Consider the following 17,735-nt stretch of genomic DNA (forward strand, 5'->3'; position numbering starts at 1 on the left):
GCCTTCAAGACTTGTCTCCCTTATTTAGTATGCTTAGTGCATAGTGAAAGTCCTTTTTCCAATCTTAGCATCACTAGGAAAAAAACAAAGATTTTCTCAATAATTTCTGGGAACACTGTAACTATGAAAGCGCTGCTGGTCCCATGGAGGCGCACGAGCACACCTTAATAAGCCGTCCATGTGCGAGATGAAAGCCGTTCCGTTGCTTGGATACTCGGAACAAAATTGAACAATTTTCACAGATGTGAATTCTACAATTCAATGGAGTGTTTCAGTAAATTACGAAAGTATAAACAATAGTATACGTGGATGAAAGAATCTTAACATAGACAGCTGCATGTTGGATCAACAGCTATTCTTCCGCTGGTAAAATGTAGACTCCACCAAATGAGTGAGTGAGTTTAGTTTTACGCCACACTCAGCAACATTTGAGCCATATGGCAGCGATCTGTAAATAATCGAGTCTAGACAAGGACTAGACAATCAAGTAATCAACGGTAAGAGCATCTGTCTACACAACTGAAATACGATGACATGTGTCAACCAAGTCAGTGAGCCTGACCACGCGATCTCGTTAGTCACCTCAAGATTACGACAAGCATGGGTTACTGAAAATCAGTTCGTTCCTTCGCGGACCTAAACTATACTGAATGATGTTATACGACAGTGTAACTTCCAAACCAGATGCAGGCCATTATGAACGGTCGCTAAGCAAGTTTTAGGAGATAAGCCGTCGTTTCCTGCAATGTCAGTATAGTTAACACTAACTTACCTTCAGTGCAATCTGATTGTGTTACTATTTTTTCGTTTTACTGCCGTTTTTGTATCTTCCCTGATAACACACTATTGTGTACCTCCATTGCAATTAATTGCTTAGTTCGTATTAACTACGTTTATTCATAAAGGATGTTGATTGTATATGTTTGGCCTGTTTCATGCGGGTTTCTGGTTTCAATTCAGAATATATACAGGTACCATTCAAGGCGTTGTTTGTTTTATGAGTGTTCAGGCACTAGGACACAAATACTGTGTAGATCAGAATCTCCACCGTCCAGTTATATTCCAATTTTCAGTTTTATGTTCAGGTATTTTCAAACGTGTCCCTTGGCTTCAGAGAGTTTGGACACTTTCACCACCGCTGTGAAGCTGTTGACAGCTCGGATCTTGCCTTTTTAATGTAACTTTTAAAGTATACAAAAAAAACCCACTTTATTAACAACAACCAAAACATACATTGAAAAAAAGATACCCGAGATAACACACTTGCGTATTTTCGAAAGACCGCCAACGTAAAATCACGTCAGTTTGCTGTCTTACCATTCCTGTCAGTAAAGCTAAATTTTTCGCGTTTTAGCAATATTGCAGCAATATCACGGCGAGGACACCGGAAACTAACCCTGGAAAGGTCATCTTAACTAATAGACGTCGCCTAGCACTTGACGCAACTTTGACATCATTTAGCAGCCTCTTCAGCTTTAAACAATTATTTCTTTTCATAACCTATGTGTATTATGAATGTCCCAGTAAGCTGTGATAATTCATTACAGATTTCCTGCCCGTATGTACACCTACACATGAATTCATGTGGTTTAATCGCAGACGTTCGTAGCTATCGAATGAATATATATGGGTATTAAATTTCGTAGAATACATGATTTTCCAATCTGTTTGATGCAGCTACGAATTCAAGTGGTTATCTACAAGCGGATGTATTTCCTATATAAAAGAGGCCATATTATTCAGATATCACAAATCCGCACATGCCATTCATTGGCCTCGTGGTTAAAGCGTATCCGTTTGTCATTCGAAGACCTGGGTCCGATTCTCCACTTGGATGCAGTGTGTGGTGCCCAACTTTGGGGTCCCCCGCCCTGATATTGCTGGACTATTGCTAAAAAAGGTGTAAGACCATACTGAACCACTCTCTGAGAAATAGGTGTTCAGAACATGAGGAGGCAAAATGTAGGAGTAAGAAGTCGTTTTCGTTGTATCGGTTTTAAATCAAAGGATGTTAGCTTTATGACCTTGTCCAATGCCCATACTCTGGCGTTGACAAATCTAGGAACATGATCAGGGCGATGCGAGATTCGAACCCACGACCATCAGATTCTGGTGGAAATGAAGTATTTTGTTTACGTTTTCCTAGGCCACAGGTCCACAGCACAAAACATCTCAGTAGTGTGCTTACAAATGAAGTGATCATACGATTTCATAGCAAAATATGTATATCTAGACAAACTCAGAGGTTAGTTGTTGGTTTGAAGACAAAAATGGGGCAAATGTTTCGAATGAGGTGTTATTCTAGTATTTATAATCAACACACTGCTTTCATAAGTGTGACCAGGCACGGCAAACAAGGATAAAATGGTACTCGTTTTTGGCAAGCTGGATATTATATCGTAGGCAGTATCTGCATACACGGTTCTCAGTGTCAATGCCAATTCGCCTTCCCATGTCGATCATTAGCTGGTGGCAGGCACAACTGAATCTGGTTAACGCATTCTTCAGTTGGGGAGAGTTTATTTGAGTGAAAGAGGATTCCGCACGCAGGACTGTTTTGTAAGTTGAATAAGCTGCCAGTTTGGGATTAGATATTGAAGACTGGCATCGTTGAATGTTATAGTTAGACACTCTTTGTTTGAACTCAGACATGAAAATATCAATATGACCAACATCTTGAATAAACCCGAATCCGAACAGGAATAGGGTATGTTTGACCTTTGAGGCACAAGAAGGTCTGTTAACGTTGTCTAATCCATACAGCAGTAGGTAGCTTTGTTTTTGTCGTTATTCATGTTGATAATTTTGGCCCAATATGTTTATATTGAACACATTTAGTTACATGAGCAACATCTAACAGAGATCGTTCACTTTCACCAGCTTGAAGTATACCGTATCTTAGTAGCGTATCATTGCAGATTGTCAGAGGCAGATGTACAATTCGTTTGATGAGTTTTTTCTGTACCCTCTCAGTTTGATCTACCACCGCATATCACCAGACCTCGGTGCCATATGCACGCATTGGCAGAACCATGCTGTCGAATATCTTTATTGCAGTGCTGACCTACAAACCGTCACATATGTAATGAAGTATATATGTCAGTAGACATGCTTTATCAGCCTGCTGCGCTAACACCTGTCTCGATCTTATTCGTGTTAGTGTAAAATGACTTCCGAGGTACTTATAGTATGAGACAGTTCCTATCTGGGAACCCCTGTAGTACCATTTTATATATGAATGTAAATACCACCTTTACCTTTACGAAATACAGCGATTTTGGATTGCTGCATATTTAACGTTAACCCCCATTTTAACAAATATTGCTGACACAATCAATTTGGTCCTGACGTTTTCAGGCAGAGTCCACGGCGTGAGCAACATCATCGGTACAAAGAAGTGAACATACATCGAGGAATTCCCCTGATATAAACAGCCAGTTAGCCACTGACAGTTCAGTGACAAGTTCATTTATGCATAAAGTGAATAACAGTGGACTGATAATACAGCCTTGGCGTGTATCAACACAGCATTGGAATAATTCGTTAGTCCTTTTTTCTGTACGGACACACGGCGCATACTTTCAAGATGTTCCCATGTTTTCTATACATGTATTTCATAAGCCGATACCACAGTAATGTATGATTGATCCTATCAAAAGCCTTGGAGAAGTCAATAAAGAAGATGTACATTCTCCCTCCAGCTGATTAAGACAAGTATTTTGCAATCATGCCGTAGAGAGATTCTCGGATTCTGGTAGATCAAAGCGAGGCGACTCTGCTTTTGGCTACAGAGTCCGGCTTACAGGGGCGGTAGGAACTCGTAGCTTAGTAGTTACAGAGATCGCCCTTCATGCCGACGGCCCGGGTTGCAAATGCTCGTGTTCATGGCGACCAATGTCACGCCCATCGTCTATTGTCAGGACAGAGTGCGTGAATGTGCACTTGCATAAAGTATATCAGTATCTATGATAATGGAGACTTTGTGTTAGGTTTTCATTTCGCGCTGTCATACGTACGTAAATGTCTGTGCAGGCAAACATAATTGCCTTGAAGCTGAAAAAAATATATACTTCGAGATATCCGACTTTTACCACGATTCAAGCCTGGGTTCGACACAAGAATTTTGGGCTGTATATGTAAGGCGATGCTCTTGCAATTGTGGACAACATTAAGGGCCTGTAAGCATGGAGGTACGGAGAATACATAGTCACGTGATATTGCATGCGGGATACAAAAACAACATTTATTCACTCAAATCAAATACACTGCAGTGACATATATACTATCGTTGCAGCTGTCGTCAGAGATTGATCGTTGTAAAGTATTGTCACGTGATATATGTTTTCGTAACCATGGTGATACTGGATACCGATCCGTTATTGTACTCTGGGAGATGTACCTACCTGGCAGACATCGCAAATTGTATCGGCAGTACGTTCTGCTTGTTGGTTTAGTGCGCAGCCATCAACATAAACAGTCCTTTACACATACTCTGCATGTCTGATTTACTGTCTGTACATAGCTTGGCGGAATAATCGTGTAACGGGGTGAGATCAAACAGACATGCCTTTATGGTAACATCAACAGCCGCGCCTCACATAACAAATAAATTCACCGACACGAGCGCATGATCTTGAAGGTAAAACCACCGCGGTTGTGTTTGGTGTCTGCCCGTATAATTGAACTAGGGAGATTATATAGAGATTGTTGTAGATTATCCCTGATTGAATTGAACTGAGTTGAACTTCACTGGCTCTGGCTTCTGTCTGTAGCGTTAGAAGTTTACAGGAGAATATATAACAAGAGCATAAGACATCTTATTACCTTTAAGATAAATTTGTCGAATTCTGATTGGTTAACAGCCAAAGCATACGAAACCATGCAGGCGGAATTGCCAGGTTGTACGACCCGTACACCTTTGTCAAATCTATCACGTGACACACTACACGGGTTGTACGAATGATCTTCACCTTAGCGTGAATGTGGCTGCTAAACGGCTGATTGCTGACGCTTACAATTGTGAGTATAAACAGAGTAATAAAATTGTTGCCATAATTTTTTATTTGTTTGTGTCAAAAACATGCATAAAAAAATGTTTCTATTTTTCACATGTTCAACAAAACCTCAAATTTTCATTTTTATCATGAACTAAGCCACCATGATTATCTTGATGCGACACATACTGTTTCTCATTCTGTCGAATGGTGAATGTTTTCGTTTTAAGATAAGCTAAATTAAAAGATCTTGAGGGTAAGAAATTCGTCGTATGGTGTTTTGTTTGGGTTGAGGGACCGTAAAACTCTTGTAAATTTAGTTGTTCCTCCCTCCGGAAATACGGAATTAACAACGGTCTTACAGTCCCGTATGCCCTTTCAAAGCGCCGTGTACCTATACCACAAGCAAAAAAAAAATTGGAGCGCCCTAAAACTTGATAGTCATAAGTAAACTTTATCGTGGTGAGGTGATGTATACTCGAAGGTAAATGCAACTTTTTGTGTGCTTAATGGGTACTTTAAACGACAAGTTTGAACATACAGTGAAGCAACTGGTTCAATATTCGATGAGTTTGATTGAAATGAAACCTTGTCAAAAACAGCCAAAAACAAGGGTAGATAAACACACAGGGACCATGTTTGATTCAATTCCCAAACACAACGTTAAAAGTACCCATTAAGCACACAAAAACTTACATTTACCAAACAGTATAAACGACCACACTACGATTACGTTTACGCATGGCTACCAGACTTTAGAGTGTTTACATAATAATCTTTGTAGTAAAATGTCGCGTCGTTTAAACCATGTACCAATAGCAACACCTACAAATCACGCGATATATACATGGGCGAATGAGTGAGTTTAGTTTCACGTTGCCTAGAGCAACATTCCAGCAATATCAAGGCAGGGGACACCAGAAATTAGATTCACTCATTATACATGTATATAGAGACTCGAACCCAGTTTGACTAGAAAACGATTTAACCAAAAGCTGCCGCACCGATTCCTACATATCTGGTTCATACAGATAACAAAATCTGGGAACTTCATAGATGCGTTGAAGAATAACTCTTCTAGTTATTCCACTTTTAACATGGTAAATAATTCTACAATTATTTAATAATCATATAATATGAAGAAAACAAATCATGGTGATATATCTGATGACACGTGGTTGTCATATCTCTCTTTCCGTATTTAACCCCCTGGATGCCGAGTTTTGTTTTCAGGCGCACATTTTCATAGGGTTTGAAAAGTGAACGTTGTGCGAGATTTGCGCTCGCGTGGTCCTCGATCTGCGTACGGCTATGAAATTGCACAGACATGTAGAATATTTAATTTCCTATCCGTTGGTATAAATATAATTGCGGCTACCTCACGGGTTTGAGAAATAGACAATGCTAAAAGTTGTCCAAAACTTTTGTGTGTGTTCAAAAACAGTACGTTTCTCAGTTTTTTTATCGTGCACCAATAAAAGCACTCTGTTACGATTTTTTTTTAATTTGGCATCTTTACGGAAAGTGTGAGCGAAAAAAATACAGCTGGATATCTGAACGACATAAGTGTATATGAAATGGATATATGTGCTAATGCATAACGTCATACGCACAAAATAAAAATGACCCGCAATAAATGTCAAAAATCGATCTTCTTCTATGACGTCAAACGTCGACAGAGAGGTCACGTATAAAGATAAGGGGGCATAACTCCGCTATGGTTTAGATTAGGTAAATACAACTCAGATCACATGGAGAGAATTTGCCGTGGATACGGACAGTATATTTTCGTGATTTTTTGTTCACATTGAACCAAACGATTCCAATACAAAGTTCCCCAATGTGAGAGGATACCTTTTGGTAATTTCAAAATTTGTAATAAAAGATGCCAATGTGCTACATCAAAAAGCAGGTAATAGCGATTTGGATGTCCCTATCCGACACAGAATTTAGTTCTTAGATTCCCATATTCTCCTCTTTGTGTGGATGTATTTTTATTAATTTTGCATCATTATTAACGGAGTAGCAGCCACATTTTCAAATGTAATGAAATAACCGAAAATAATGCGACATTTTAGTTGACGTGACGGCATGTTTTGTGCACTTTGTGACGTCGGAAAAAGACGACTTTGGATGCTGATTAGTAAATATATCCAACCTAATTTCCACTCAATGTGTAAAAGATCTCGGCTTCTGTGTCAGAATTCAACACTTTTTAGCGTCCTGAATGTATCAACAATTACACGGTTTTACTACATATCTTATTGTGAGCAACACGCGAACCTGTCTAGCATCAATTTAGCGTAATTTCACCACACCTGAATATTCACTGAATGTTCATTTGGAAAATATACTTTTCTTCTTATGATTATGAAATTATTTCAATTCATAAGTATGCAAAGAAAGGTACGAAGAGATCGCTTTTTTCAGTACAGAAGTATTAGAATATGGACGTACGGCTTGTTCAAATTAAGACACGACCTGGTTTATACATTTTTAACAATTTGCGTATAAATATTGTTTGAGTTAGATATTCTGCCATCAGATATATTTTAATCGAATTAGAATTGACTTTATTATCGAAAAAAATCATAATGAATCATAAAACGTTTTTGACAAACTCTCACCTGGTCAATCAATATTCATAGTTGTTTTGTCTATAAAAACGACACAAACCAATACAATGAACAAGACAATTCCTTTAAATATGTGTGCCTCTATATTTCATGAAATGTACAAATCATTTTTATTAATATTATCAGTTTTACATATAAGTTGGAATTAAATCGCTGTTTATTAACCTGTTCATATTATGAAACTGCAATATTTGTCCCAACGATTGAATATTGTATATCACCGGAACTAAAGTACATGTTGCAGTAATGGCTACGTGTGATCTTCCAACACTTGTGTAGAGGCTTGAAATGTGGTATAGTACACTTACTGAGTCAGTTTCCCATGTAAATATTATTCAAACAATCAGAAACTTTCAAAGAATAAAAACGCATACCTTGTATCCACATATGATATGTTGTTGAACATGGATATATGTAGATACTGAAATCAGTTTCATGAAAAAATATCTGAACGATACGCAAAATATACATGCCAATACTGAAAGTGAAATCGGAATGGTATGGGCATTGTGTTTACTCTTGTTCAACCGACCTTCACCCCAAAGAAATTGCGTAATATGTGCAACAATGTAGACGTGTGACATCACTACCGATGACCGATTTCTTTCAAAATGGCGGCTCCGCTGACAAGGGTACACAGGATTTTGCGAGGACTTTTTCCTTCATTCAAGGATGTTTTGTACATAAATGTGAGATGTAAGTAATCAGAATTATTCTGACTAGCTGTGTATTGTTATATGTTTTTATCGTTTACATTGTAAATGACGGAAGAAGCCAGAAATGAGGATAAGTACCGTTGTCGTTCTGCGTGATTTTGCGTCAGTCATGGCGTCACGCTGCATTAAAAGTTTCACATTTTCTTATGAATTATCAAATGATTGCATTGTATCTCTATTTAATTTGCTATTTCTTGCTACGATGTTGTTCCCTTGAGTATTCTAAGCGTATTGAGCCATTGTAAGCAATCATTACACGGCTGGATGTTGGAAATTTTCCTAAAATGCTACGCAGTGTAAAATCGGATTTTTTCTTTGTTTACATTTCAAACAAGCACAGCGTTCTTTTTCATACCATGTTTCTTTCGTTTCGTTTTATCAACACAGTTGGTATTGGTGACAAAGACCATTTGTAATTTGATTCTAAGATGTGTGGGGAATGCAATGATGCATTTGTCACAGCCGAATATGAAATTGGCGTTTCAACACCGGCCTTCTCGAAACGTGATTTTGTAAACACTATTCAATATGGCGGAAAGCGCACTTCGGCGTTCGTGTAAGTGTATTTTCGTAAACATCCCAACCGATTCTGGGTTCATCGGCGACGTTTCAGAATTATCTTTACTGGTTACATCAAAACTTGATATCAGTGATCATTACTATAGTATTTTTGAAATTCATTACTCCCAGCAATTGTCCGATTTTCACATTTCAAAACATACAGCAAATAACGATTTGAATCGCGATTTTGTATAGTGTGAAAAATGGCAACATTTACGATGAAGCCTATTTTGAAAGGCAGTATTAAGCACTTTAGCTTGGTCTGAGATAATAGTGGATGGCATCACGAAAATGGGACTTTTCCTCAGAATTCAAAACTGTGAAGTATATATATGTGCGTGGTATATTTAGAATTTTATGTGACTTCAAAGTGAGGGGTGAAGAGGAGGTACATATATGTCCCTGTGGCATCCAGGGGGTTGCCCAAGAGCTTACATTTGGATTTAATTCTTGGGTGTATAGAGTGACGTCCCACTCCACATGCAGAGACTTTGACGCTCTCAATGTTCTCTTCAATTTTGAATTTATAGATCAGTTTCCTGATTAAAGAGTATTTACAAATCTTGTTCCAGTTTTATTAAATAATGTGCATTTTCGAATTTAAGCTCTTCTTCACAAAAGTTACTTTCGGGGATTTTCCTGTAGGTGTCACCATGAGGTGTGCCAAATAGCCACAGCTAGGATCTCTAATAAAAGTAATGAAATAAAGGCTGACCCAACCGTCCCGTATTTCCCTGACAAAATAACATGCTCTTGCATTGTGATAATTTCGCATTTTGGCATTAATATATGTCAATTTACAGAGTATCTTCTCATTTCCTGTCCGAAGAACGGAAATCTAAGTCTGCCCTACTGAACGACAAGTTAGATTTGATAAAGGCCAATATTCGCAGCCTTAGACTATGATAAAGCGAGATTGCAGAAAAAATGTCCACCACAACGACCTTGACCCACCTGATTTACATGGAAAGGTCGATTTACTGGGTTGGCCATAGCACATAGCGTCAGACGAAACGACTGACTTAGGTGTTGCCGTCGATGGTAGCGACATCTCCAATGCAGCTTTTGAATGTAAGTATATTTCTCGTGATTCCAGAGAAAGGTGTTACCTTGTCGTTTTGGTCCGTCGATCGAAGGGCCCACGACCTTCCCCACATGCATACAGTACCAGTCGTATGCGAATGCATGTGTCGAAAAATGTAGAGTTTTAAACAGTTTTACAAATGAAATGATGTCCAGAGCATTTGACTGTTTCTTTATAGTAGTCACGCCTGTTTGTTCGATGGTTGGAGGACGAGGTCACATTGAATTATTGCTTGCGGTTCAGCCATCGATGTCTTTACTGCACAGTGACAATCTGGTGGTTAAATACTTACGGACATCTTTGCCTTACAAAATCTACTGATTTTGATGTTTACTGATGTAGACTGTTAGCTAGTTTGTTGCGTCGTTCTGATGTGCTGATGTGAAAGAAGCTTGACATATCACAACCAAGGATTGTGTTAACGCCAGATCACCACAGTTAAAAATAGATCTGGAATTCGTACACAGTTGGAGTTGGTGTTCCGTGAGAATAAGCCATTTTCCAGTTTCGCGATAAAAGTTTGTTTAGAGTGATGTCCCTTTGCAAAACCACGTGACCGCGGGCAAAGGGTCAAAACAAACGGTTGTCAAATTTTGTAACGTGTTTGACGGTGCACCGACCACTATCTGACGTGTACCCCGAGAGAAGTTGAAGGTGCCTTACCACCACTGTTGCTATGGCTTGTGCAAGTCTGATAACAGGTACAAGCACATGGAAAACGTATTTTTTATTCCTTTTCCGAAGCCGAAGAGTCAACCGGAGAAATGTTTGAGGTGGACGAGGGCCTGTGGTCGAGAGGGATTTGATGTGAAAAGCATCACGAGGCACACCTACATTTGTTCCAAACACTTCGTAGGTGAGTTTTTTGTGAATATGCTACTCTGCTGTGTTTTTTTGCGTCAGGTGAAAGTGAAAATTGAGCATGTATCGTCAATGCAAATGATTAATTTCTCGAACAACGAAAAAAAACAACCTGAGTCACAGTTCTATAAGTGGTTACATGTTGTAAAATAATGCACCTATGCATAGTTTTAAACTGCTGTGTCAGTGCTTGTGTTAACAGCAACTGGTTTATAAATATTCTGTCAGGTGGCCGTGGACCAACTGAGGTTTTCCCCGACCCAGTCCCCGTAACCTCCACGCCCTCGAAGCCCAGACCACCACCTCGTCATTGACAGGCTGATCCAATGACTTCAGACACTCCATGCAAAAAAAGAAGTGTAGAGGATGATGTCTTACCTACCAAATGTATGCATGTTAAAAAAAAATTCTCTTTTGCATGTTGCTTTACAATTAATGCATTGTCTTGTCTTGGATTGAATCCTTTTTATGTGATAATTGTACATACTTGTATATGCTCTATTTTAATATTCTTTCGGTCTAATTATTTTCAATTATTTAACAGGTGAAATTCAAACGGGCATGGACATTGTTGGGCCAATGACAGCTCTTGGTGATCATGCCTACTGCACTGTCAAATCTACTGCTGATGCCTCTACACAAACAAGCCTGTGTTTTGATGACATCAACACATACACAGATGATATGCTGCAGAACCCCAAGATGTTGACAAAAAAATTAACAATGGATAACATCACTAAATACAACAAAAGCAGCAAGTTTTACACTGGTAAATATATTACATGTTGTTGTGTATCAACATAAATACATACAAAATACCTGCATATTTTCATGAAATAACTTAATTATTACACTGATAAATCCTTTGGGGTTTTGCACTGTAAGCAAAATATAACATTCATGTTTAATTTATTATTTAACTTCACATAGTCAATGAAGATAGATGATCAGTTTTACACATTTACAACAGGGCTCAGTATTGCCATGCTCATGTTGGTGTTCAACTGGCTGAAAGACAAGGCTGCCAGAATGACCTACTGGAGAGGACAAAGTGAGACAAAGCAGGATGGGGTGTGTTTGTCATTAGTGCTCATGTCAGAACATATCAAAGGATCTTACATACTATATACACCATTCCATACTGGTTACACTTTCAGAAACAGTTTATTATGGTCATAACATAAAGACATATTATTGATAATAAAGAATCTGAATTTTAGCTGGCAACCAGTGCATTATTTCCAAAATAGTTTCTGACAACATCAGTTCACAATGTAAATGGTACAGCAGAGTAAATGTTAACAATTTCCTACTTTGTATTGCAGCAAAAATCCAGCAGAGGCCCCTCAAGACTGCTCTCTCTGTATGAGGAATTCATCATCACCCAGATGCGTCTACGGCGAGCTAATGATGTGGAACAGTTGTCAGATTTATTTGGTGTTTCAGATTCCCACATAAGTAGAATTTTCAACACATGGATCAATCTGATGTGCAAAGAATTATGTTTTCTTATCAAGTGGCCTTCCACAAGACAGGTGAAACATAATCTTCCCAAATGTTTTAAATATTTTCCAAATACCAAAGCAGTTATTGATTGTACAGAATTTCTACTTCAAAAACCAAGCATTCCTTCCAGCCAGAGAGTAACATGGTCATCTTATAAGCATAGAAATACCTTAAAGTGTTTGGTTGCTTGCTCTCCTAAAGGTTCATTTACTTTTGTTTCAAAATTATGGTCAGGCAGCATTTCAGATAGGAAGATAGTTCAGCAATCTGGTTTCTTAGATTTACTCTCTCAACATGATGACATCATGGCTGATAGAGGCTTCTTAATAAGAGATCTGTTAGCCTTTAAAAAGGCAACTCTCAACATACCACCATTTTCTCATGGGAGACAACTCAGTTCAGTAGCAGTTACCAAAACGAGGAGAATAGCAAATGCTAGAATACATGTTGAGAGAGCTATTGGTAGGCTGAAAGAATATAAACTATTACAGGGTGTTATTCCTTTGAAAATGAAAGGTTCTCTTTGTCAGTGCGTGAATGTGGTAGCTTCACTGTGTAACTTGGACAATGTTCTTGCTAAATAGACTTTGGGTTCATTCAAAAGAAATACATGTACCTCATACAGAAAACAGGAAGTTTCAGTCAGAGCTGACAAAAGTCTTCATCTATTTTACTTGTTTAAAGTCTGCAACAATAAAGGAAGCAATTGTTTTACATAAATAGATTTGATTTTTCTGATCATAGACTCAAAGAATTGTTCATGAAAAGGCACATTGATAACATGTATACCTTTCCTTGTGTAAATGACCAGATCAAAGGACTGAAATCCATATATGCCTTGAATTGGCCTTGAATTTGATAATACAGTATGGTTCAAAATTACTGAGAATAGCTAAAGCATTTCATATTATTAAACGAGAACAAATCAGATAAAATTGAATGTATTGTGAAAGTGAACTGACCTTTTCATGTTGTGTAGGTAACAATTTAGTATTTTATCAAGTCTCCTTGAGCTTCATGGCACAGTCTAAGACGGGTAGGCATACTTCCTATCAGAGAGGTTAGTGTCTCGTGAGTTATGCTGTCCCAGTATCGGACCACTTCTCTCTTCATGTCTTCAATTTGTGTCAACCCCTTTAGATTCACACATTCCTTCATCATCCCCCAAATGTTCTCAATGGGATTTAAGTCAGGACTATATGCAGGAAATGGTAATGCAGTCACATTTTTCTCCTGAAACCACTGCTTGGCATGTTTTGCGGTGTGTTTAGGATCATTATCTTGCTGCAAAATCCAGTCATTTCCATAAAACACGTGCACTTGGAAGGAGAAAATTATCTAATATGTTAGTGTAGCGTTGACTTGTCAGATTTCCCTCAAACACACACAGCGGGGTCGTTCTTAATAAGGATATTCCTCCCCATACATGAAACTTTGGGCTGTATTTAGGTCGTCGATACAACGGTGCTGACGCAGACTTTGTCCATATATTTACATTATTGAGATATACCCATATTGAGCTTTCATCAGTAAAAATCACATTTTCCCAGTCAAAGTTTTCATGTGCCAAACACCACTCAACACGCCTGTCTTTATGTTCTTGTTTCATGAGAGGAGAAGGAATTCCAGTCTTTTTCTCCCATCCAAGATCAATCAAATTTCTTTTAACTGTAGATTTTGATACAACTGTTGATCCCCTTTCTATCATTTCATACCTGATGTTGGAGATGCTTGCCCTTTGCTTTTTAGACGCTAAAATTCCCAGCCGGACGCGATCTGAGAAGTCCAATTTTCTGGGTCTCCCTGCTCCTTTCTGGTGCCCAAAATCCTTTCCCTCTTTAAAATTCTTCCTAATCCTATACACATTAGAAAGAGGAGTTCCTGTTCTCTCTGCCAATGTATTTACATCATCAATTCCTTGATTACACAACTAAAAAATCAACCTTCTTTTATCTTCAGCAGACATTGTTGACAGTGCTGAGGAAAATGACGTCTGCTACAAATTCAGGGGTGGTAACTCTAATTGTACTATACTCAGTAGGCAAGATGAGTTACCTCCCTTATACCATTACTTAGTTTTAAGTATCAGTGAATCAGTTGAGGTGTTAGGATAGCTCAAAGTAAGAAGAAAAATTCTCAATAATTATGAACCAGACTATAATAATCACTGTCATCTTTAAGGTGCCAATTACCATCTTTCAGGTAACACCCCCTATTTTGTGCAGCACTTTTAGGATCACAGTCTCACAAAGCCCATGGACATTTAATTTCTAACAGTTTGTCTTGATGATTTTCTTTGCATTGACATTCAACTGTACCATCCACTGAAGTACCAAGGAAAGGATTTTCCTTATCAATCAATAAACCTTTTATTTTCACAGATAATTTTTTATGTCTCCTTCTTTCAATCTGTTTGTACATTTCTTTGGCCTTGCTTTCCCTTTTCCTACCCCACACAATAGTAGATGGTACATTGCTAATGTCAGTGCTAAGACTGTCATGGAGCAAACATTTCACTAACTTTGAGCAATCAATGTTTTTGTTCTTTTCAAAAGCATCTGCCCTGGTGCAAACATGTTTAAAATTTGAACTAGTCACCGTGCCTTTTCTCATCACTGACCATGTAGGATTCTCACTCTGCCCTGTTGTTTCATGTTCAATGTAAATAATGTCATCAGGACAATATTTCAGTCTATCAATGATGTCCTCAGAGATGTCAGAACCAGGAGGCAACTCAAGGGCCTCTAGCTTCTTGAGTAGGGACATAGCAACACATTCCTCATTAATTTTCATTGCTTGAATCTGTGTGTCAGTGGGATCAAGGAGACTCTCCAAGGCACAAGCATTAGGATTGATCTGCAAATGTGAAAGTTTTGGATAAGTCACATAATACATATATAATATAATTCACCTGGGTTACATCTCGCGCTGAACACTGAAAACTGTCCTTTTCTGTCATGATTCCACATTGGAAGTGTTATATGCATTAAGTGCATTGTTTCACAGATAGATATTCACTGATTTCACCTTTTCCAAAACCTTTTATATGAATACTTAACATTTTCATGTTTAAGCTACATGTCACATGTTGCAAACTGAAATAGAAATATTTCAGTCATTCTAACCTGATGCAGTGAGGCTGCAAAATTGGCCACCTGTTCAAGTGATGGATTTGATCTGTCACTTATTGGTCGAGGATCAAAAGTATCCTGGCCATAGTCACTACTTGTGTCAGCAAGCGTTTGTCCATAACTGCAACACCGTATAGGTTGGTTATATATATAGCAAAATTAAAAATATTTCCATTTATTTCCTGTTGTTTGTCATTTATTTAAAACCAGATTATGTTATAGATTATTGACCACTTACAGACTAATGTATTGAAAATCCCCAGATATCCTCGTTTTTCTTTTTGTACCTGATTTTCTTGACTTTTAGGTGACCCAGTGGCACAGGCTCATCATGAGGTCTTGGTCTTTTGGTCCAAAGGGAAGGGCCATCAGTGATGCTCTTTTTCTCAAAAGCTTCAATATCAAAAAGTGTTGCTGCTATATGTCTGCAGGCTCCATCAGAACTGAAATATGTGAAAAGAATATTCATAAAGGGTTTTTTTTAAGGATAAGGGTTACTTCATATATGTAGTCTTCATGAGAAATATCAATAACTACTTTCACAGTACTCTGACAACGTATACAGAAATATTAGGAACTTACAAATATTGGCTATGATCCACTGAAACAAGGATATAAATGCACATAGTTTCCAAGAGTTTGGGACTGGTTGTTTCTTTGCAAACTGAAGACAGTTGGGAAATTTGGCTTTAATGGTATTTAAGCTTGTTTAAGTTTTATGCTATGTAGTCAAAAACAGGCAATCCATTTAATTTTAAGGATCATTATGAGATTTAGACCTTCCCAGTGTTAGATCACTTACCCTCCTGGGCACTGACAGTAAGCAGTCTTAATGTCAACATTCATTTTGTCCACAGCAATCCATAGGTTGTAGAACTCGGACTTTAAGTAGGTCTTGTCCCATTGTGTTGGCTTCACAGATGCTTTAAAAATTCCGACAGTGTCAGTAGCATCAACATACTCTACACTGTTGACATGCCCATCAGCATACAAGCGATAGTCTTGAAAAGATTTGTAAGCACGGAGCTTCCTTCTGTCGTAATCGGGCCTGAACGACACCAAGTAATTAAATACATCATATATTCCAATTTCCAGGGATTGTGACAAATTGTTAGAGTAGCCGGGTATAAGGAAGGGATCAGAATTAATGTTCAGGTGTGATAGTGTTTGGGATGTGCAGTTTACATCGGAAACATCATGCAAGATGGGCAAATTCAAGTTGGCAACACACTCGCACTAAGTGATCAATTCGCGACGAATGTAGCCTGTAAACGTCACACCACGATCTTTCAAATACATTTTCAACTGTGGTACAGTCTTTGACGAGAACATACTTGATATTTTCTTCAAATAATGATAGCAAGCCAAAGGTAAACAATATCGTCTGTCGACAAAACAAACGGAACATCAACCTGACAGCTGTTGTTTACGGGTCGTCATGCCCGCGGTCACGTGTCACAGAGGGCAGATAACTCTAAACGGCAAAACTGGAAAATGGCTCATTCCCAGCTTGGTAAAGTTCCAGCAAAATAGGTTGGTCGTCAAAAGCAACTAGGGTGGTCGTTATCGGTATGAAGTGGGTGTAGGTACACTAGTTTTCATACAAGTGTGTTCCAAGGTGGAATATATACAGGAATAATGGCATAAACAACTCTAGGTGCCCATGTACCAAATGTTTCGTCCTAATTAAGGTTGTTTACCACCCCATAACGCAAGCAGTGTGTGTATTTTTGCCACTGTGTAAGAACCAGGTTTTATCTGGTTCTGTATTGACTAATGTCATAGTAACACTGACAAGTCCCCAATCTTTTCATGTAAAATATAATAGCACATATATAATATTCCAGGAAACTACACATATGATATTCCGTGACAGCTTGCAATGTGTGAGAGAGATGACAACAGGTTCTTTGATGGCAGAATTTAATAAGCACATAAGTATTGAAAGGTAAAGAGGTTATGATGCTTCACGTGACACAGGCAGAATAGTAATTGACATCACATACTGTTTCTGTTTACAAGGCCATTCTTCGCAATCAGTCGGTCCTCTGGTTGATGTATTTCTAAATGCCTTCAACCTCTAACTTCTAGAAAAGCAGTAATCACAAGTTAAATGCCTCAGGAATTAACATAATCAATATTGTTCAGATATGGTGTCAGAAACAGATAATAAAATTTGACTCGCCTCAGTAATTATCTGCATATTAAAAGTAATAGTTTTTTATCAACATTCTTCTTTATTATAC

General features: G+C 38.2%; 1 protein-coding gene across 1 annotated transcript; it reads left to right on the forward strand.

Moving 5' to 3' along the window:
• The first annotated feature begins 11,413 nt into the window (after window positions 1-11,413).
• On the forward strand, window positions 11,414-12,942 carry LOC137296428 (uncharacterized). Its single transcript, XM_067828222.1, has 4 exons — window positions 11,414-11,621; window positions 11,823-11,927; window positions 12,073-12,082; window positions 12,189-12,942. The coding sequence occupies exons 1-4, from the start codon at window positions 11,414-11,416 to the stop codon at window positions 12,940-12,942; spliced, it is 1,077 nt and encodes a 358-aa protein (XP_067684323.1).
• The last annotated feature ends 4,793 nt before the right edge of the window (window positions 12,943-17,735 follow it).

This window comes from Haliotis asinina, chromosome 9 (assembly GCF_037392515.1).
Source record: "Haliotis asinina isolate JCU_RB_2024 chromosome 9, JCU_Hal_asi_v2, whole genome shotgun sequence".
Classification (NCBI taxonomy): Eukaryota; Metazoa; Mollusca; class Gastropoda; order Lepetellida; family Haliotidae; genus Haliotis; species Haliotis asinina.

What these genes read in the sequence shown, in the direction of transcription:
- LOC137296428 (XM_067828222.1), top strand. Translation starts at nt 11,414, where the DNA reads ATGGACATTGTTGGGCCAATGACAGCTCTTGGTGATCATGCCTACTGC. An exon ending in AAGCAGCAAGTTTTACACTG is followed by an intron (nt 11,622 to 11,822) that starts GTAAATATATTA and finishes CATTTACAACAG; the next exon opens with GGCTCAGTATTGCCATGCTC.